Source organism: Pan troglodytes, chromosome X, assembly GCF_028858775.2.
Source record: "Pan troglodytes isolate AG18354 chromosome X, NHGRI_mPanTro3-v2.0_pri, whole genome shotgun sequence".
In the NCBI taxonomy this organism is placed as follows: Eukaryota; Metazoa; Chordata; class Mammalia; order Primates; family Hominidae; genus Pan; species Pan troglodytes.
In genome coordinates this window covers 121925642-121948811 of record NC_072421.2, presented here as the reverse complement: position 1 = coordinate 121948811, position 23170 = coordinate 121925642, and the positions used below count along the sequence as shown (strand labels likewise).

Here is a 23170-nt window from a genome sequence, read left to right as displayed (position 1 = left end):
GTACTACCTCCCCCAGGCAGCACATTCCATCTTTGAATACCTCTGACTGATGACAAGCTCTTCTTGGATCCCTTTGACTTTTTGTCTTCCTTTAACTTTCACCATCCAGTCTTACTGCAACTGTTCAGGCTTTCTTGAATTATAAATTTAATCTATATTCTATGAGATCAATCTACTAGTGAATCAAGCACAATACTGGGTATGTTTATATATGTTATCTTATTTAATCCTCATGACAATCCTTCAAGATAGGTATTATGTTCCCCTGTTTTTAATACATATGGAAAACAAGATTCAGAGGAATTGAGTAACTTGGTTAAGGCCGCACAACCAATAAGTGGCTGAGTTGGAATTTGAACCTGGTCAACCTGACGCCAAAGCCCACATTATTTTCACCAAATTACATTAAACTGCCTCCTCCACGTGACAGCCCTCTTAGTATAAGAAAACAACTCTTTCATGCCTCTTAAGTCACATTCCCACTTCATTTAACTATACTTCATTTTACATGGTTTTGAGTTCCTTCACCATTCTTCCAGAATGGAAGCCACCATGGCTTCCAGAATGAATAAAATAATCCAGATGTGCTCTGAGTACTCAGAGGTAGAATGGGAACTGTCACAACTCCCTTTCTATATTGTTTCTTTTCCTTTTGCCCATTGATTGTTTTAAAAAAAAAAACTTTAGCCACAGAACATTTACTTCAAACAAATCAGTCTTAATTTATAAAATAGATGCAAACAGCAGATTCAAACAAGAGGTGGTGTCCCAGAACCTTCTTTATTCAAGCTTACTTCCGTGCAATGGTAGCTTGCATGGTGACCTCAAAGGCACTTTTGCAAAATGCTAAAGAAATAAAGGGCACAGATTAAAGAACCACAGCTAAAGTTGACTGGGATTTTTTCACAGCTGTATCACACATTTGACATATGATGTGATGTAATTACAGAAAACTAAAAATTCACGTGTCTCTCATTCCCATCTCCTCATCTTATATTTGCACCATTAGTGATTTACAACATACTGCTGGGTCCTGCCTTAGTCTCTATTCAATTCCATGTTGTTTGAGTTAGTCCAATTCTTTATACTCTTCTGATATCATCTAATATTTTCACTATCCTTCCCAGCCTTGTGTCGCCTATGTATCTGATGAATGCCTTCTATGCCTTCATCCATTATAAAATTGATGGATAGGTAGGTGCAATTGTGGCACCAATAGACTAGTTATCTGTTAGATTATGAACCCATGTGTTTGAACTCTCACCTACTCATTGTGATTCTTCATAATACATCGGGAAATCAATATAATGGCCTATGACCAGCTTTTTAAAAAGGTGAAACACAATTTTAAAAATCAAGGTGTGTCATGTGTAATGAGGGTGAGCAGTGTTTCATAATATTTTTATTTCAACTGGATAATGGTGTAAAATACAGTTTTTAGTGAGTGTCACAGTCAAAACAAGTTTGAAAGCCACTCTCTTCACTGATATTTCCCCCAACTTATCTGTAAAGGTATCATGAGAAACCTTACCAGGTTGGTAACTCTGTTTAAAAGGAAATAAGAACCACTTGAAAAAATTTGTTTCTAGTCACAGTGTCTGTAAACATCATTTCCTCATCTAAGAGCTAAAAAAACAACTGTTTCATAATACAATTGAAGATCTTTTCCAAATCAACATAAAGCTCCCTCCATGCAGGTTGTGGGGCACATTTCTGATTCTTCTTGAAGTCAGAACTATATTTAACCATCTCTAATCTTCTGGTGCCCACTATTTCTCAATAATTACACAAAAAAGTTCTAAACCCCATTTGCATGTTCTCTATAAGGAGTAATTCTTCCTAGCTAGAAAACTTGAACTCAGTTAAAGAATTTAGATGCTCTTTTACAATCCCTTCATCCATTTTTGGCTTTGGTAACTCTGAATCAATATTCTCTGTCGTCATTCTCCTTAACAGAGAAAACAAAACCTTCCCCTCTCTCTCATCCATCAGTACTATACCACCTGCCCCAAGCAGCAGACCTCTGCCTTCCTTGGTTGTCTTCTGCTCTCTACATAACTGAAAAAACAACTTTCTCTTGTCCTTAGATTTTTTTGCAAGCTTCAGATAAAATAACACAGCTCTGTAGAAGGGGTAATATGCAGCCTCCTCTTCAAAATCTACATGTCAATTTAATTTTATACAAGTGGGTTCAGCATTTTCTGTTGTTTTAAATACACACACACACACACACACATACACACACACACACACACACACACACACACATAGTCATCCAGGCATGAAAAGTTACAGCAATCTGGGTGGAAAAAAAAGAAAAGAAAAACAGTAGTTTTAAAGCAGAAGAGGGCTAGGCATGGTGGCTTAAGCCTGTAATCCCAACACTTTCAGAGGCTGAGGTGGGCAGATCACTTGAGCCTCAGGAGTTCAAGACCAGCCTGGGCAACAGGACGAAACCCCCGTCTCTACAAAAAATACAAACATTAGTCGGGCATGGTGGTGCATGCCTGTAGTCCCAGCTACACGGGAGGCTAAGGTGGGAGGATCACCTTAACCCAGGGGACAAGGCTGCAGTGGGCTGTGATTGTGCCACTGCACTCCAGCCTGGATGACAGAGTGAAACAATGTCTCAAAAAAAAATTTCTTTAACAGAAAAGGCACCTTCTTTTCCCCTTCTTAAACTCTTGCCTAACATCTGTCATTGTCTTTCCCTCTCTCCCTTGCCAACCCTTTCATGTCTACAGAATGTCCTTCATCATCCTGAGTGATACTGATACAGATGATATTGAAACTCAACTTCTTCATGGATTACTTGCTTTTCTTTGTGCACTTCCATCACTCTCCCATGTGCACACTGAAAGAGAACAGAATTAGATCTTTCAAATGAAGGCCACTATAAGTGAAATTCCCTGCCGGGACAGACTTGTGAGTTTTGTGAAGCTCTGTAGGGAATCAAGAAAATCTGAATTATAATAAGTTTGCTTGAATAAAGGGATCTCCCAGGGGAAAAAGAAAAGAAAGTTTATTTTAAAAGTTCTTGCCACCAAAGATGAAAATCTCACCACCTCCACCCCACCACACCCTCTCAATGTTTCCATGACTATGGAACTTATCTCACTGTCAAAGCAAAGAAAAGGTCTCTGGCCACACTCCAGATAATTCAGACACAAGGGCATGTGGTAGAAGGAAGGAGTGAGTTGCAGGTAAACAGCAAGACAGGGACGATGAAAGCTGTATATCTGAAATATTTGAAAACACATTTCTCAAGGGCCAGTAATACCAGTGTGCAGTAGGCACAAATAGGTGGGGAAAAAAGAGAGGTGAAGAAAGGATAAGAGAAGATTAGAGAGTGGACAGAAGATCAAACCGCAAATTAATGAGGCCCAGGGAGTAGTAGAATGGAACGAAAAATGTCATTTGGTGGCCCTTATGCCAAACATTTACTCTATCCTAATTGGTCATCATTAGTTTAACCAATTGAATCAACTATTTTCATAGTAACTATCAACTAATAGATTAGATGGCATTAAAAGCCATACCAACCAAACCTCCAGTGTATTTTCCCATTTTCTTTCACCATTCTCATGCCTGGACCACAACAATAGAGCAGCAATTTTAACTGCTCAGCAATGGGCTATTGCAGGAGTCCAAACATAAGCATCCTAAATCAGCAATGTTTTGTTCTATTCATTTGAGCCACATGCACTCAGTCAAACCACGAGTCACAGCCAATTCCTCCCTCTGATCCAAAGGCTTATATTATAAGTGCAGAAATGGGAGTGCTTGTTAGTTCCTACAAGATAAAGAGGGAGCTCAATCTACATCAACCATAGCAGGAAGGCATTGTTAACTTAGCCACACTCTTCTCAAAGACCTCAATATGTCAATTACCTTAAATGTGAAAGTATTTAAATCAGAAAGTGATGACTACTGAATAAAAATGAGCAAACTTTCTACCAGACATGTTTATAAGCCTGGAACAATTATTCATATTTCTTCAGGAGTACAGAGGCATGTTTTACCAAAGTTCTCTGGACAATTGCCTAATTCACCTATTTTCCTTTGACTAAGAGTGTTCTAGTAGAAGGAGTATAGACAATCCTGGGTGTGAGTCCATATTCTGCCATTTATTTGCAGTGAGACCTCAGACAAGTTAATTAAGGTCTCTGAGCCTGAGTTTCTCCACCAATAAAAAATGGGATAAAAACATGTAATGTCTCCTAAGGAGGTCATGTCAGTTAAATGAGAAAACACACATGAAGGAAGTTTCTTTTTTGAAAGGCACTTGCAACTATAAATTGTTGGAGCTGATCAGAAGTGAAAAAAGAGACCATATGGCATTACATGTAACCTTGGCTTTTATGTGTACATTTGCCATGTCAGTTAGGTAGGCATGTGGAAGGAAAGTGGCACAAACTTCAGTCTACATAGCAATCAAATTATGCTGTCACAGAGCATGAGATGGCAGGAAGAGTTGTTTAGACTCTGATTTGACAACAGCACCAAAAGCCATTTAAAAAGGCTTTTTTCAGAGTCCCTAGTGGCTCTCCACATTATTACTCACCTGTAAATGAGAGATCCATTAGAGTTTATGGCTGAATATTACATAATAATGCTAAATAAACACTATTTGTAGTTACCGGGTCTATATTTTAGAAAAATAACATTTCGTTCTGAATCATTTATTCTGCTCTCCTCTGAAAGATGGTAATACAGAAAAAAATGTTAAATCTTTTTTTTCTATTTCTTGACCCAAATGAAGGTTCTGTATAATTTTGGATTCAGTACTAGATGTAAAAACTGACACTAGAATTTTGGAGCTGGTTAATTATTCCTCCTTATGAAGGCTAATTAAATAAATGACCCAATTGTTGATTAAGTGGCCTCTCTTTTTTAATGTGAAAGCACTTGGAAAAGTGTGAAGTGCTTTACAAATAAAAGAGATGATGTAAGATGTTAATTGGCATCTTCATGAAGTATTTTCTGTTGATTCATCATACACTTGCTAAAATGGGAGGACACAAGAACCAAGTAAGTCTGCAAGGTGGTTTTTCTGATTTTGAATATCTGTAGTTGACAGTCTCTAATTTAAATGCATTTTTGCATAATGTTATTTATTGCTTATGCAACCCAGACCTAGTCTCCTGGCTCTGTCAAATGCAGAAAAACACCTTCTGGAACGGCAAAGGAGAGCCAAACCTTTCTCTAATCCTTTAATAGAGGATGCAAGAGACAAAATCAGGCCTTTAGGGTAGACTGTTCTTCATAATTATACCAATATATAAAGTCAGTAAAGCTTAATGGTATGGGAATACAGACTGCCTGGGTTTAAATCCTAGATCCACCACTTGCTAGGTGTGTGCCCCTGGGAAAAAATTCTGTATCTGTAAATGGGGGTGATAATGTTACTTTCCCCATAGGGAGGTTGTGAGAATTTAATGTGGTAATATGCATAAATCACTTAGCAAAGTGTTTGGCTCATAAGCGTTCAATAGATTATTATTTTATCATTATTATTATTACTATTACTAGTAATAGTAGTAGTAGTAGTATTTGACCTTCTGCTCACAAAAGAGAATTGAACTGATAGCTTACAAAACTAAAAGGGACCAAGAAGTTTAGAACTGATAGAGAAATTGTATAATCTTCCTTGCTGTCCTTTTCACATAGGTGTACCTTTTACAGAGAGGCATATATCTGTCTGTAGGTGAGTGTGATGGGCTGTAGCAAACATGTTCCAGAGACTGGTCTTAACCTGCTGTGACCTTCCCAGAATGTTTTGTCTCCCTAGTGCTGATGTGAAGCTCTGTCTAGATCACTTAATGAATGTTCACTATAGTCATTGAATGGTGCCCCAAATACTTCATCTTCTTTCTACTTTCACATACTGTTGTGATGACTATGGAGCTGAGGCTGGAATGTAGTATGAGTTTTATACATCTGTGAATGTAAGATGTTAGATCATCCTCTATCTCTTTGAAATCAAGCAGTAAAAAAGCAGCTCATTCAGTGGGTGGCCTGCAGCCATTCTAGGTGGGTCAATTTCACACACACACAAAAATAAATATTAGAGTACATAAGAAAGAAGACAGAGTTTATCTAGGTCACTATGAAGAATATGACTTTCCCAAGACAAAACAAAAAGGCTCCCAGCTAAGTGGGAAGTCAAAAGGAAAGAAGCTGATCTATCATAAGAAGAAAGCAGCGTCCTAGGATTTTTGAAGCAAGTTTGGTCTATGAATTTTTTCATCTAACTAATGACTTCTGTTTTTATCAAGATATTCAAGTTTCCAACACATCTATCAGTTTTCTTAAGTCTATTATATATATATAAAAAAACAAATTTAACAAAATGATAAACTGGGAGAAACAATGCAATGAGATTATCCGCAGAGTTCATTTAAATATTGTATCCTTTCTCCAAATTTATTTAAACCTTTTTTTAACTGTTTTTCAGGCCTGCATCTCTTAGGTAAAATCACAATATAATAACCTGTTATCAGAGATATTTCCATTGCTCCCTCCAAAGTGACAGCTCAGGTTGTTTATATAAGTAGAGGACAGCAGGCCAACATCCTCAGCTCCAGCATATCCAAATTCTGCTGAAATGTCTGCACACAAGCAAATAGCCAAAGTTGTCAGGGGCCTTAAAATAAAAGTCAAGTACCGTGCTCAATGCTATATCGAAAACATAATTTATCACATAAATAAAACTCCCTCAGCAGTGTCCTCTTTCCACACAAAGGACAATGGCACGTTAGCTCTTATTAAAACTATTAAGCACCAGAGGAAAAGCATCTTCAAAGTTCAGGGCAAGTCACAAGATGCAAGGCTTGCAAACCTGCTTTTGAACCACTCAGTCTTCCACACATTTTGCTCAGCAGGTGCCATGACCTGAGGTGAACCTGAAGCTCTCTAAGATACAGAAATATCTAAGATACTTCTGTATCTCTCTAAGATACAGAAGACCTACGATAGTGTATTGCTGTTCCTCTATCCTTGTGTGTGGGTTGATGTTGTGAATACTAGTCAAGATTCAGTCAGAGGCCAGGCACAGTGGCTCAAGCCTGTAATCCCACCACTTTGGGAGGCCAAGGCAAGCAGATCACCTGATGCCAGGAGTTCAAGAAGTAAATTCAGTGGTTAGTGTCTTCAGGTTCTAGGGATAACATCCTGTGCTGAGTCCCAATGCAAGCCAGTTGGCCTAACTAAATTTCAGACTACACTGTACCTTTAAACCTACTCCCACTCTCTATTAATTATGAGAGGGGAAAGTGCACGAATCAGTGCCAACCCCTCTTTATCAAATGGAAATACAACTCAAAGAGAAAGTTATTTGGCTGTCAGCAAGAGTGCCATCTTTTCATGCAAAAGTTGGTGTGTTTGGAAAAGTAAACATGGGGACATATAAAATGTTACCAACAGGCTACACCTGTTGAAACGTGTTTATCTTGAGATACATAACAAAGAGCAGGGGTTCATCTGGCGCATCTCAAAACACACTTCCAACTCCAAATCAATGAGAAGAGGATTCTGAAGGAGTAATTGCAATGTCTGACAAGAAAACTAGCAAGAGTGAATAGAAAAGAAATTTAATAGTAAATATCTAATGTATTACTGTTAACAATTGAGCACATAGGAAATGTTGTCACGGGGCAACTTCATGAACCATTTGGTACAGAATTGTGTCTCCGAATAACATGGGAGAGTCACATGATCGACCATGAAATCATTCTCAAAAATTGCAAGAATGAGAAGTTTCTAGAGAATAATGACATAAACATGGCATTTCCAGAGTCAGAGAAGCTCTGGATAAAATCATTCACAACCAACTTTATAACATCCAAGCACAGTGGATTTCTGGACTTTCATAGCAAAGTCTCTGGGGCCAAAATAGTCCTTGCTGCTTCCAGTTCACCTTTACTAGTTTTCTGTTACCACTGACCTACAATAGTGTATTGCTGTTCCTATATCCTTGTATGTGGGTTAATGTTGTGAATGTTAGTCAAGATGCAGTCAGAGGCCGGGCGCAGTGGCTCATGCCTGTAATCCCAGCACTTTGGGAGGCCAAGGCGGGCAGATCATTTGAGGTCAGGAGTTCAAGACCAACCTGGCCAACATGGCAAAACCCCGTCTCTACAAAAAAAAAAAAAAAAAAAAAAATTAGCCGAGCATGGTGGGTGCCTGTAATTCCAGCTACTTGGGAGGCTGAGGCACGAGAATTGCTTGAACCCAGGAGGCGTAGGTTGCAGTGAGCCGAAATCGCGCCACTGCACTCCAGCCTGGGGGATAGAGCAAGACTCAGTCTCAAAAAGAAAAAAAAAAAAAAAAGATGCAGTCAGAAAAACAGAAAGTACATTCGTTATTTTAACAGAGAGGATTTAATATAGAGAATGTGATGTACAGATGTTACAGGGTCGGGAAAAAACAAGAGATAGAGATAATATCTGTAGGAAGTGGCCACCATCTCTCCGACTGGGGAAACAAAGGGAAGAGGTTGGGGTTGTCAGAACCTAGAAAGTTGGAGAATTTGCTCCATGGAGGTAGGACCTAGTCCTCTGAGAAGAAGATGCCAGCTAGCCCCATCTCTACTAAAAATACAAAAAATTAGCTGGGCCTGGTGGCGGGCGCCTGTAGTCCCAGCTACTCAGGAGGCTGAGGCAGGAGAATGGCGTGAACCTGGGAAGCAGAGCTTGCAGTGAGCTGGGATCATGCCACTGCACTCCAGCCTGGGCGACAGAGTGAGACTCCGTCTCAAAAAAAAAAAAAAAAAAAAAGAAGATGCCAGCTGGTTGCTTCTGGTGCCTCTGAGGCAGCATAATGAGACTGATTCTCAGGGTAGGGAAAGGAGCTGGAAGTGCAGCCAGGTACTGCTTCCAGGATGAAGGGCTACTGTTGAGATGACACTGACAGGAACAGAAAGCAAGCAGGAAGGATCAAGTCCCTTCTCCCTCCTTTAGCTTCTCAGAATCTCTTTATTTTCCATATTGTCAGGACCTATCAGAAATCTAGCTGGCAAAAGAAAAATGTAGATTGCCGAGTCCCAACCCCAGCATCACAAAGCAGCATCTTTAAAGGGGTGAGTTGGGAGCTGTGAGACAGTAGCTTAATAACTAGCACACTGTGCAATGAGGTGTTAGATTTTCATGTCATTGTTGCTGCTGGAGTCACTCAGATATGCTTACAGTTTAGATGAAACATTAATTAGAGTGGACTGTTTGTCACAGAGGATTTCATCATTACTGAATCTGTAAGAACCTGTTATTGGGAGACCTCAGCCAGATTTGCTGTTCGTGAGGGTGATTTTGCCTCCCCTTTTATTGAAGCTCAGATACTCACTATTCATCACCATTTTTTGCTTTTGTTCAGGCTTAAGTCTATAGCCCGCATGCTTCCCTAAATGATTCTGTACACATGGTAAGTGGTCAGGTGGCCAATCTCCAGAGTTCTAGAAGCATGAAGCTTGAGCTGGGCCATCTGTTGAGTGAGTGCAGTTTTGTATTACACACAGGGAAGTGGTGGGCAAAACCCGGAAGCACACTGGAGGCCTAATGAAAATACCACCAGTTAAATCTTCCCTCTAAATGTTCATTAGGCCATCTGCTCTTATTAGTGTCCCTATCATTTGGAAACATTACAGAGTTAAGATGAGAGAGACAATCTGTGGAATTCTAGTATAACTTGAAATGAACTTTTGAGTAGAACAATCATGAGTTGTGATGCTTACCTTCCCATTCAGAGCCCAGCCCACTTATAGCTTAACATCTCCATGGTGAAAATTTTTAATAGTTTCTTCCTGAAATATTATAACAGAAAGAAGGGTTAGCAGTAGCTACAGAAATGAAAACATAATCTCAGAGTGGCTGATCAATGAAATCAGACCATTTCATAAAAGCTGTGCAGTCATACTTCTGGCCTGTAAATTGCTTTAGGTGCCAAAGGGAATTGGAAGCTTGGTCTGTCCTGTCAAGCCAATACTATAATATTAACAACCTGCAACAAACAAGTTTCTGCAACTTCTCAGCAGAAACCAATTGCAGAATGATTCCAGGGGCTTCTTTATAAGTCTCTGGCTCCTATGCAAGCAAAGCCTTGGATCTCAAGAGGACAAGAGTCTCACTTCCTACTGTGTTAAGACCAGCAGAGGTCCTGTCCTTACTCTGAATTATCTCAGACTTCATGGGCTCATCACGCAGCCTCAAATTTGATTTCTTATTACCTTGAACTGTGTACTCTGATTGCCTCTCCTTCTGTATGTGTATCCCCCACAGTGCTAGATATACAGTAGATATTTAATGAATTCATGTAAAATTAAATTAAAATAGAGACTCAAAATAAAAAAACATAGTAACATTTTCATATTCCTCTTCCCACCCCCAGAAGGGCTGAGAGGGTTCAGTTCTTTAGCTGTAATGATAAAACCCGAGAAACAGAGATACAAACAGTAAATCGGCAAGTAGCATCATGTAAGTAGCATCATGTACAATATGTTCTCCTTACAATAACAATCAAATTTACAAACAAATTAGCTGTGGAGTCTGAAGGACATTCTGTAGTTTTCACACTGGGCCTTCATCTCCTGCTGATAGATGACTTTGACTGTAAATTGAAAACTGGAAGTGGTTAAACATTCCGTGTATTCACAAGTGCCATTTCCAAAATTGAGGCTCCAGAGAGGAGATGCAAGAAAGGGTCGACAGAAACTCAGAGCAATTATGCCTGTTATTAAGATGAGGTAGTGGCAATTACACAGCAGACTCAGAGAGAGTGTGTACGTGCTGATTGTTCTGAGGCAGCCTGTAAGAACAAACTTTTATGGTACCCATCAGGCATTGGGTCTCTAGAGGAAGTGAAGATTTTCAGCCACTCCTTCAGTATGCTTTTGGACAGGACTTATGGCCCCAGGAACTATCTTAGGAGGAATATATGCTTTTTTCTTAATGAGCTTCAAGGAAACCCTTATATAATAGAGTGGTGTCTTTCACTGTTTCTTTCCTCTAGGATAAAAATTCTCAAGCATTTTGGTCTCAGGACCCCTTTGCATTTCTAAAAATTGTTGGGGGCCCCAACGAGCTATTTGTTTGTTGGTTTTATCCTATGAATATTTACCTTATTAGAAAATAAAAGTGTGATTTTTTTTAAACTGAAGAAACACTAGCCTGAGGTAGCCTCTGGAAAGCCCCACTGTACACACATGATAAAGTACAAAATGCACATAATATTATTTGAAAAATAGTTTTGACCTCATAGACTTTCTGAAAGAGACTTGGGAATTCCCAGACTCCCCAGACCAAAATGGAAATACCATATTTCCTAAATTCTAAGACACCATGGACTATAAGACATAACATCAATTCGATATCTTTGGGTAATGGGGAGAAATGTACCATCAAACATACACATTGACTATAAGATACATCTTCACTTCAGAAAAGTTAAAATATGGAGGCAGTGGGAAATGCATTTCTTAAAATTGAGGTATTTATGGCAATTTACACTAACCTCAGTGGGTCTCTGGAAACCCAGATTTACTGACACAAACATGTTGATGAGAAATAGTTTTTCTTAGAGCCTATTTGCATGTTATAATTTTTTAAATGCTTTCATGGACTAAAAACATTACTGTCAATGAAGCACTAATATTTTCATTCAACAAACGTTTGCCAGCTTAATGCCAGATACTAGGAAAACAAAAATAAAAGAGTTCTCATCTTTGCCGTCAAAAACTCATAGGCCTGGCAGAGAACATAGGAAGACAAACAAGTATTTTAGAATAAGAGAGAAGTACTGGATCTAAATGAAGGAGTCATGGAGCTGGAAGAGCTTGAAGTACCCAAAGATGGAGCCCTAGGTATTCAAGAATGCTTGAGGTTAATCATTAGGTTTAAGCAATTAGTCATCCTCTTAACAAAGGGCTGCCCTAGTGGACTTTGCTACGTGCATCAGTCTCTTTCAGACTTAATTTATTTCAATTTAGTTTAATTTAATTTTCCAATCATAGGTGATTCATCCAGAGGTGTAAAACTAGAAATCTGTTAGACCAGTTTGAATGTAATGTTGTAGTGAGTAACTCCAGTCAAGACCAAAACCTAACAGAGCACTGTCTTCCCTGTGATTAGATTCAACCAAGAATAACAGAAAACCCTAACATGACAGTGATGTAAGCAAGAGAGCAGCCAGGCTAGATGTGTGGTTTAGGGCTGAGATGGCAGCTCCGCAGTGTCATCTGGGTTCCAGGTTTCTGTAGCCACTCTAACACATAACTTCCATTTTCAAGGCCACCTCATGGTCCATGACATCTGCTAGAACTATCACTGGTATATCCACATTGCAGAATGGAAGAAAGGGCAAGAAGAGCTTCCTTCCAGTTGGGTCAGCTCTCCTTAAGCAGCCTTTTTAAGTATCTATTTGTAAGTGTGGGTGCTTCCGCACTTCCTCTTACATATTATTGCCTGGAACTTCACTTGACTACAGATAATTGCAAATAAGGCTGGAATGTCTTCTATTCTAAACAGCAATGTACTCAGATTCAAAAACAGAGTTGGCTGGGTGTGGTGGCTCATGCCTGTAATCCTAGCACTTTGGGAGGCCGAGGTGGGTGGATCACCTGAGGTCAGGAGTTCAAGACCAGTCTGGCCAACATGGCAAAACCCCATCTCTACTAAAAATACAAATACAAATAAAAATAAAAAAATAGCTAGTTGTGGTGGTGCATACCTGTAGTCCCAGCTACTCAGGAGGCTTAGGCAGTAGAATTGCTTGAACCTGGGAGGCAGAGGTTGCAGTGAGCTGAGATCATGCCACTGCACGCCAGCCTGGGCGACAGAGCAAGACTCTGTCTCAAACAAACAAACAAACAAACAAATAAATAAATAAACTGGGAGTGTAATCAGGAGGAAAGAGTGAATATAAGAATAGGCCTAGAACCAGCAGTCTCTGCCACAGGAATTTTAGGAACCACAAATTTAACGTTTTGTTTTGACCCTGATATTGTCTGAGCTTCTTCAAATTTATAAATAGGAGAGAAAATCCATCTAGATAAAGCTTGGTTTTCTACAGTTAGAAAACATGATGACGCCTAAAAGAGCGATGGCCCTTATTGATCTTGCTTGCAAAAAGTGGAAATTATTAGAGGATGAAATATACTAGGACTACTTTGGAAGTTTTGCTTTGTTTGGTTTGGTTTTGCTTTGCTTTGTTTTCCCCACTTCCAACATGTTTTAGGAACATTGGGAGAGATGCAATTTAATCTATATCCTCTGCAGTAGAATAATTCTCAAGATCAGCCAAATTGTTACTTTTGATTAGATTGATCCTAGCTATTCATTTGCAATGAACAATGCAACGTAAGTGTCAGTTACTCTAATTGGGAAGCCATGGAAACAGACCATGCCAATGCATTTGACCAAAGGTTGAGAGGTTCTTCAAACTCTCCAGCCATTATGCAGAGAGACACAAGAGTGTGTATCTAAGATAATGGGAAATAATTTGCCCTGTTGACAAGGCCATGTAATCTTGGTGTATTTCATCTTCTAATAATTTCCACTTTTTAAAAGCAAGATCAATAAAGGCCATCACTCTTAAAGGTGTCATCATGCTTTCCAAGTGCAAAAAACCAAACTCTCTCCAGATGGCTTTTTCCCTCTTTTATACATTTGAAGAAGCTCAGAGAGTATCAGTGTCAAGAAATGAGAAGACCATTTGGAAACTGACAAAAAGTGATGCTAACAATCTGGAGTTGTCAGCTTTTAGAAGTGCGGAAAAATCTAACATGGAGCTGGCATAACACCTGGCAGAGAGCACTCACTCCTGTCACTGTATCTTCCCCAGGGCTGGCATACTACAGAAGAGATAATCATACGCTTCCTGGAAATTCCTACTGAAGAGGACTCACAGATCAAAATCAAACAGAGTCATTTTTTAAATGAGCCACAAGGCTCCCAGTGTAGTAAAGGAGGGAGATTAGAAGTGTCATGGTTGAAATGGGGAGGCAGGACCTTTTGGGAAACAACTGGTTACTTCAGCACACTTGAACTTTGGGAAAAGAAATTATTAGCACTTGGTGACAATTGTAAAATATAGTAACAGTCATGATATGTTTTTGAGCACTTCCATAAATGTTAACTTCTTAAAATGAATAAACTGGAACAGAAATAGTCTACTGCTCTATGCCACTAACAACCCCTTGTACATACTGGAAGATGAAGGAAATGAAGTCAGCAAAAGACTATAAACATTATGAGGGGAGGAATCTAGTCTATCCTGACTGAAGTTGGCTCCTTAGTGCCTAGCATGGTACCTAACATGAGATAAATAGACATTTATTGACAGAAGAAAGGAAATCAATTAAGGTAGCGTTTTCTGTAGCTGGAATTGTACCAAGAGTACTGTTACAGTTAACAGTGGGGAGTTCAAGTAATAAGCTAAAATATTAGCCATGAAATTGGCTGACAGATATAGATGAGATAATATATCCCAATACCAGCCAAATATTTCTTGGAAGACATATAGCTTAGAAAGATTCTCAAGGAATGGAATAGATAAACAAGGAGGAAATGACTGGTGACATAGAATCAAGAGAAACCTTGAAAGCATGACTATATGATTAAACTTAAGAGTTTATGAACTAGCCAAGGAACAGAACAATAGACAGGGACCAGCACAAATACACACATGTTCCATAATTTTCAAAAATAGCTAGCCTCTACAAAGCTCTTTTAATGTACCAAGCACTGTGCTAGATGGTCTATGTGTTTTTTCCTATCTAATTCCAATAATAATTTTTGAAAAGATAGTGTTACTATATTCAATTTGTAAATGAGGAAACAGAAGCTCAGATAGGTTAACTGATTCGTGCCAAGGTCACAGGGATAGCAAATGACACAGATGGAATTTTCAACTCCAGAAATCTTAACTCGTGAGCCTGAGGTCCTAACTACTTCCTTCTAGTGCATTGAAGCCTTTTTCTAGGGAGAGAGTACATAGCTTTCATCAGATTCTCAAATGGATGAGTAAATCAAAAAAGTATGAGAAGCAGTGTCCCAGACTCCAAGTTCCATGAAGGCAGGGACTATGTCTATCTGGATCAGGACCCAGATATCTGTCAGATGGTTGGATAAAAGGATATATTAAGGGATGAATGTACCAATGAATGGCTGTCCTGCATCTAGTCTGGTCTCCTTCCAGCCTGTCCCCCAAAATGCAGCCTAAGTAATCTTTCTAAAATACTAATCTGATCATGTCAGCTCTCCACTTTAAAGTGGAGACTCCTCAACACACACAGTTTAAGTCTAAAGCTATCAGCATATACCACTCTCCATGACTTAATCCGGTGATTCTCAGCAAGAAACATTTTTGCCCCTCAAGGGACATTTTGCAATGTCTGGAGGTATTTTCAGTTGCCACAACTGGGGGTCAGGTGCTACTGGCACCTAATGTGTAAAAGTCAGGGATGCTGCTAAACATCCTACAATGCACAGGACTGGCACCACCTGACAACAGAGCCTCAGTGGAGGAACCTGGACCTAGTCCTAGCAAACATTTAGAACTCATTCACCACTACCACCTACCTTATTTTATGCCTAAGAAATCCCAGACAGCAGTTAGTTCCTTCACTCTCATATGATTTCATGCTTCTGTACTTTTGTTCATTCTTTTCCCTCTGCCAAGATCACCCTTCCCACCTTGCTTTTTCTCAATACCTTTGCTTCATCCTTCAAAATTAAGTTTACATTTCTCTTCTAGGAATCTTGCCCCAAACTCCCTCCATTGTGTTTCCATGTCATTCTGGGCATACATCTATCATGGTACTCATGACACTTAACCACATTATGTTAAATTATCTATTTCTGTATCTGCCTTGAAGTAATCAAGAGCAGAAATCTGTTTGTTTACCTTTATAACATAGTGCCTGGCACGTGGTCAAAACTCATAAAGCATTGAACTGAAAGATAATAGATGACAAAGAAAAAGATAAATCACTCAACTCATAAAAAGTCTTGACCTTCACAGCCAAAGAGAGAAACCTTTAGGTTGATTCAAAAGGGGATAAGGGGAGGCCAGATTTGGTGAGACAAGAGTGAAGAAACATGTCCAGTCTTGGGAATGACGAATCAGATGGCATAGGGGCTAAAAGCACATATCTGAAAGTGGAGATGTTAATAGTTTTTCTCAGGTAATTTTTATATCAAGTGGTAAACCATATGAAGTACCTGACACCCAGCAGGCATTCAGTAAACAGTAGTCACTTCTATTAATGGCTCAGATGACTGGGCCTGTAATTTCATCTGTTATTGATTACGTAACAGTTCAAAGGAAGGGGCAGCACCTATTCACATTTTAGAAGTCAATTTAAAGCAAAATATTAAGTCAATAATAGTGCAGGTGATGTAGGGGTGAGGCAAAACTCATAAAGGTGGCACAGGGACAATTGAAGTCTGGGAAACACAGTTGAAAAGGAGCTACATTGAATGGTAACTGGGCCAGGTTCCTCCTAGCTCTAAAGGTCTATGACTATAAAACTGTTATTACTATTAATACCACTTGCTATCCCTTACTATGTGCCAGGCACTGGGCTAAGCAACTTACACCATTATCTCATTTAATCCACACAATAACTTTACAAGTAGATATACTATCACTAGCCTCCTTGTTTTGTTACAGATGAGGAAACCAGAGACTCGTAGAATATACCTCATTTGCCAAGGGTTACATACTAATAAGGGTGGGAACCAGGACTCAAACTGTTAGAGGGAGCCCAAGTATACAAATGGTGGTTTGAGCATACAGTATGGGATTAGGCTTATACATAATTTAGACATTTTCCAGTTTAGTCTAACCAAGGGATTATATTTAGATATTGCTTTTAAACATGAATTTCTCCGTATAGGATTCTGCTGCTTTATAAATTGCTACTTAGGTCAAAATTAGCTGGATCTCTAAACCAATCATGGGACTGGTTGACCTGAGAGTCAACTCCCTTCAAGGCAAGTTTTCAATTAGCAGAGGAAGACGTAATGCTGTCAAAGGTTGACATCCTGACCAAGAGCTCCTTTATGCTCAGGGTTATTTCTCAGGGAAGGTTGTTGGGAGATAGGCACATTCCACCAGCTGGCGGCTACACAAGTGACCTTTAATGCTAGTTTAGCTTAAATGCATTTTGACATTTCAAACAAATTAATGTATTTTTACAAGGTGTGGCAACCACCACAAATGAGGCCAAATAGTTTGCCTGTAGGTTGGGTCACTAGGCAGAGTTTACAGAGCTTTGCTGCTGCTCTTCAATCTCTGTTCCCACCCCCCCAAAAAAGAAGTGTTTATTTACCCCAAGAAATCATTTGGACAAATGGTAGCAGCAATTGGGGGCCAACCTTAGCCCCACCTTAGTATCATATAATTCTAGGGTCTCTCTGCAACTAGTAGATACTAATTCTAACTGTCAGAATCAGCTCAAAGACTCCATTCCTTATATTAAGCTGTATGTTATGAAAATGTCTTGGTAGTAAATACAGTATTTCTGTTGTGTGAGCATAAGGCACCAGTTCCTTGAAAACTTACCTGGCAATAGGAGTATTTAACATGAGAAGGACATAAAAGGAACTGACAAGCTACGAGAGGTGAAGAGGTCCAGCTTCTGAAAAGGCAGACTCTCAACTACTAAGTAGCCACACATCTTTCATCTGTGGAGATTGCATAGACAAGCTGCCCGGCCAAATCAAATGGGAATTAAAGGGAATCTGAGTAGTTTGTATAGAAAATGGCTCAGAAGCACAAAGGACACTTTAGTCACAGGAAGATGCCGGAGGGTGACTTATTCCATGGAAAAGAAAACAAACAGACAAAATAGCTGGTGTATTTTTGAGGCAAAATTAAATATAATAAACATGACACCAATCGTATTGGTTTAAATCTGGTTGGGTGAGTTGGAGAATTTAACAGCTTATTTCCCAACTACCAGCCTTTATCTCAGAGGCAGCCTTGATGGCTAAAAACAGAATCTGAAACATGCTTCTTCTCTGGCTTCTGCCAGGTGTGTGCTGTCCCCAGCCTCTGCCCTGGCCTCGGCTCCCAGAGTGGGGATAATTAGAACGTCATTTCTGCCAGGTTTGTTTTTTCTGGGTCACTGACTTGAGACTCAATCAAAATGGGAGTGTTGTACGGAAATGAATTCATTTCCTCTTCCTCAGCCAGCCCCAGCTAATTTCCTGGGGGACTATGCTCCGTAGGACCAGTGCACACAGACAGCTTCTGGACAAGCATGATAGTGTATAGAGGTCCAAGGCAGGGGCACACAGTGGAGGAGTCAGCGCCCTCCAAAGCAGCAGGCGTTCACTCTCCCTCTCAGTGGCAGGGCACTGACATGCAAAGGCCTCAGACAGACGTGCTGAGGAACACATCACCGCAAACTGCTCTGGGAGCTGTTAAGGCTGGTGTTTAATGTTTATCCGATGGCCTCAGTCTGAAAGGCTCTGTAGAACATGCATAACACAAGCTCAGCTTTATACCCCATTAGCACTCAAATTCCTAGCTGCACAGAAGCATCTGGTACTGACCAGAGAAGGCCAGTCTATGTGGATAGAGGTGGAAGGCACACAGAAACATAGAAACAGAATGAGGCTGCTGGATGTATGGGAGAGACTCAGACATGGGCAAAGAGCCCCACATGGTGCAGTAGAGGAGGTCAAAGACAACCTTTGTCCTCTTCACAACATCACCAGTTGCCCTCCCTAATGAGACACAATTAGAAGAAAGGCCTTATCTCAAATTGACCTTTATCCACTTCATTACTGATTGCTTGTAAGCCTCTTTGAGCTGGGGAAGTAGTAGGCCGCAGAATGCAATGACAGCTCATACCTTGTTTTCAGACTTTCAGATTCCACAAGAAAAACAAAGCCTTCTGTGGGCTTTCACTCAAAGCAAAAAAGAAAAGTGGCTACATTACTGTTACTATTTTGGCCATGAATGGGACTTTTTTTCTGCCTTTAGCCTAAAAGAAAAGAAATAGAGAACAAGTGAGTGGTAGGGTGGGGAAGGGTGTGGAACACAGTTCCCTGAGAAACACCCAGGGATAAATAGTTACTGTCAAGGAGATGTCAGGGTAGGCATTGAATCAACTCCTGTGTCTAGAAAGGAACTAAGGTGAAGCCATGTTTGGCTAGCCTGCATGTCTCCAGTGCCTAGCACATCTCTTGGCACAAGGCACACCAAACACACACACACACACACACACACACACACACACACCAGTCCTTTTGCTTCCAACTCTTTAACATGTCTCAAATCCATCTGCTTTTCTCCATACCCATTGTTGCCATCCCAGTTCAGGCACCATAATCCCTAACTTGGGCCCGTGCAGGAGCCCCCTAAATGCCTGCCTCCCTCCTATCTCGCCTCCTTCTCTAATATGGTCTGGACAGCAGCCAGGATGATCTGTCTAGAACCCAAATATGACTATCTCACACCCCTACTTAAAGCCCTTCAGTGGCTTCCCACAGCCATCAAAACAAAACTGGACATGTGCTTCCCTCTATTACCCAATGTTTTAGTCTGTTTTTTGTTGCTATAACAGAATATCACAGACTGGGTAATTTATGAAGAAAAACATTTATTTAGCTCTTGGTTCTGAAGGCTGGGAAGTCCAAGAGCATGGCACTGGCAGCTGGTGAGGGCATTTTTGCTGCATCATAACATGGTGGAATGGCATCATATGGCAAGAGGACAAAAACATGCCAGCTCGAGTCTGTCTTCCTCTTCTTATAAAGCCACCAGTCCCATCATGGGGACCCCACCCTTATGACCTTATCTAATCCTAATTATCTTTCAAACAGAGAAATGCAAATCAAAACCACAATGAGATATCATCTCACCCCAGTTGGAATGGCTGTTATCAGAATGACAAAAAAAAAAAGCTGGTGAGTTGCAGAGAAAGGAAAATGTAAATTAGTACAGCCATTATGGAAAACAATATGGAGTTTCCTCAAAAAATTAAAAATAGAACTGTTATGATTCAGAAAAGTAAAGGAAATCAGTATGTCAAAGAGATAGCTGCACTATTTGCAACAGCTAAGACATGAACTCAACCTAAGTGTCTATCGACAGATGAATGGATAAAGAAAATGTGGTACATATACACTGTGGAGTACTACTTAGCAACAAAAAAGAACAAAATTCTGTCATTTGTGGCAACATAAATGAGCTTGGAGGACACCGTATTAATCCATTCTTATACTGCTATAAAGAAATACCTGAGACTGGGTAATTTATAAAGAAAAGAGGTTTCATTGGCTCACGGTTTCACAGGCTGTACAAGAAGCATGATTCTGGCATCTGCTTGGCTTCTAGGGAGGCCTCAGGAAACTTACAATCATAGCCAAGGTGAAGGGGAGCTGGCACCTCACATGGCCAGAGCAGGAGGAAGAGAGAGAGAAGGGGAAGGTGCTACACACTTTTAAACAACCCCGTCTCATGAGAACTCACTATACAGTACCGAGGGGGGACAGTACTAAATCAGTCATAAGAACTTCACCCCCATGATCCAGTCACTTTCCACCAGGACCCACTTCCAACACTGGGGATTACAATTGAACATGATATTTGGGCAGGAACACAGATCCAAACCATATCAGACACTACGTTAAGTGAAATAAGCCAGGCACAGAAAGATAAATACCCCATGTTCTCACTCATATATGGAAGCTAAAAAGGTTGACCTCATAAAAGCAGAAAGTAGAATAGTGGTTACTAGAGGTTGGGAAGGTGGACAGGGATAGCCAGAGGTTGCTTAATGGATATAAAAATACCACTAAGTAGGAAGACTAAGTTCTAGTGTTCTAGAGCATTATAGAGTGACTATAATAAACAACAACTTGTTATATATTTTCAAATAGCTGCAAGAGTGGATTTTAAACGTTCTTAACACAAAGAAATGATAAATGCTTGAGGTGATGGATATGGCCCCACCTCCAAATGCCATCAACATATGAATTTGAGGATTAAGTTTCCAACACATGATATTTGGGGGACACATTCAAACCAGAGCACCTGATATATTAGTCTGCTAGGGCAGCCATACAAAATACTATAGACTGAATGGCTTAAACAACAGAAATGTATTTTCTCATACTTCTGGAGGCTAGAAATCTAAGATCAAGGTGTTGGTGAGTTTAGTTTCTTCTGAGGTGTCTCTCTTTGGCTTGCAGGTGGCTGCTTTCTAGCTGTGTCCTCATATAGTCATCCCTCTGTGCGTAAGCATTCCTGGTATCTCTTCCTCTTATTGGAGAGACATCAGTCCTGTTGGATTAGATCCCCACCCTTATGATCTCATGTAATCTAAACTACCTCTTTGAAGGCCCTGTCTACAAATACAGTCACACTGGGGGTTAGGGCTTCAACATATGAAGTTGGGGAGGACACAATTTAGTCCATAACACCTGGCCTCATCCCTCAGGTCTCCCTCACACCCAGCCTATTATTAGTCTTACTGAATTAGTTTTAGTAACCTGGATGGGCCACGCTGTCTTTAACCTCTGGACTTTCACCCATGCTTTTCCCAGTACCCAGATTTTCCTCAACTCTGATGCCCCTCCCCCCTCAACTTCCACCCAATTCTTCTCCTACTGTTCATTTCAGACCTTACTTAGGTACCACCTGCTCTGGGAATATCTTGCCTCCTGACTCCTAGTCCAGGTGAAGTGCTATCTTATCCCCTCTGTTGCCTTCTTTTCATAACATGGAGAGTAATTGTCTAATGGTTCCTCTGAGGGCTCTACTATACCACAAATCATTTGAGGACAGAGGCCGTGTCGTAGTCATTTTTGAGCCCCCAAAGCTTAGCACAAGGCTTAACCCAGAGAAAGGTACTCAGCGAATACTCAGTGAAAGAAAAAAACAACCTGTTTCTTTGCTAAAAAGGGGAACCTATGGAGTGAACCAGGTCAAGCTAAGTAAGCAGTGTGCTACACCCCAGGATTCTAAATCAACAGCTGACGAACTGTACCTGAGTGTTCCACAAAGTGGATGCTAGGTCTATGCTAATAGCAGGTCCTGTTGCAAAAGGTTGCTCATTGAGTAAAATCTGGCTTCTCTGGCATTCTGTCACCCAGAAACCTGTATGACTTTGCTCTCCTATACATCTACAGGACAGTGAGAGAGATTTGAGTATCATAGCTACCGGAATTCCTACAGCAATGATCCTCAGAATCACCTTGGCAAAACACAGATGTTTGGGTCCCCACCTCCAGGGTTTCTGATTCAATAGATCTAGGGTGGTACCTGAGAATTTGCATTTCTCACAAGTTCCCAGATAATACTGTTGCTGCTGATCCAGAGAACACACTTTGAAAACCTCTACTCTAAATGATCCTTCTGAAATTATTGGAAAAAATTACATTATATTGTAAATGGCATAAATGATAAGTACGTTTACCAGAACATGTGATTAACCATCCTCCCCCTGCCCTCCACTTTCCGAGACATCACCAATGTTGCTAAAATTCATAAGACGGGGGAAACAATACACCAATTTTTTTTTCTTTTTTCAAGTTAAAACTGTCCATGGAAAGACATGGTAACCTAATGGTATGTGTTCTGTTCGTTTCACAGGTGCGATTAGAGTGGCCAACAGACCTTGCAGTAAATCCTATGGACAATTCATTGTATGTCTTGGATAACAACATTGTGCTGCAAATTTCTGAGAACAGGCGTGTGCGGATCATCGCAGGACGCCCCATTCACTGCCAGGTGCCAGGCATCGATCATTTCCTGGTCAGCAAGGTAGCAATTCATTCCACTCTAGAGTCAGCGAGGGCCATCAGTGTCTCCCACAGCGGGCTGCTCTTCATAGCTGAAACAGACGAGAGGAAAGTAAACCGCATTCAGCAAGTAACCACCAATGGGGAGATCTCCATCATCGCTGGTGCCCCCACTGACTGTGACTGCAAAATTGATCCAAACTGTGACTGTTTTTCAGGTATGACCCTTTTAGCAATTCATCAGCTCCCCCTCTCTGTTTTGAAAAGAAAAACGTGCCCCAGTAAAGTCAAAAGGAAAAGGAAAAGCAAAGTGTTACTTGCAAACATTGGTATGAGCTAGTGGAGAAAGCAATGGATTAGGAGTCAGATCACCTACTTGTTCTCACAACTAACTCACTGAGTGACCCTAGCAAAGCTGCAAG

At 40.4% G+C, this 23170-nt stretch overlaps 1 protein-coding gene across 8 annotated transcripts in view; it reads left to right on the top strand.

The window, feature by feature from the left end:
- Positions 1-23170, top strand: part of TENM1 (teneurin transmembrane protein 1) — an 824537-nt gene that overhangs the window by 755178 nt on the left and 46189 nt on the right. For all 8 annotated transcript variants that reach the window (XM_016942761.3, XM_016942759.3, XM_063804361.1 and 5 more), the window contains one exon: positions 22600-22966. In XM_016942761.3, coding sequence (XP_016798250.1) covers positions 22600-22966 — 367 coding nt within the window. The remainder of the gene's footprint in view (positions 1-22599; positions 22967-23170) is intronic.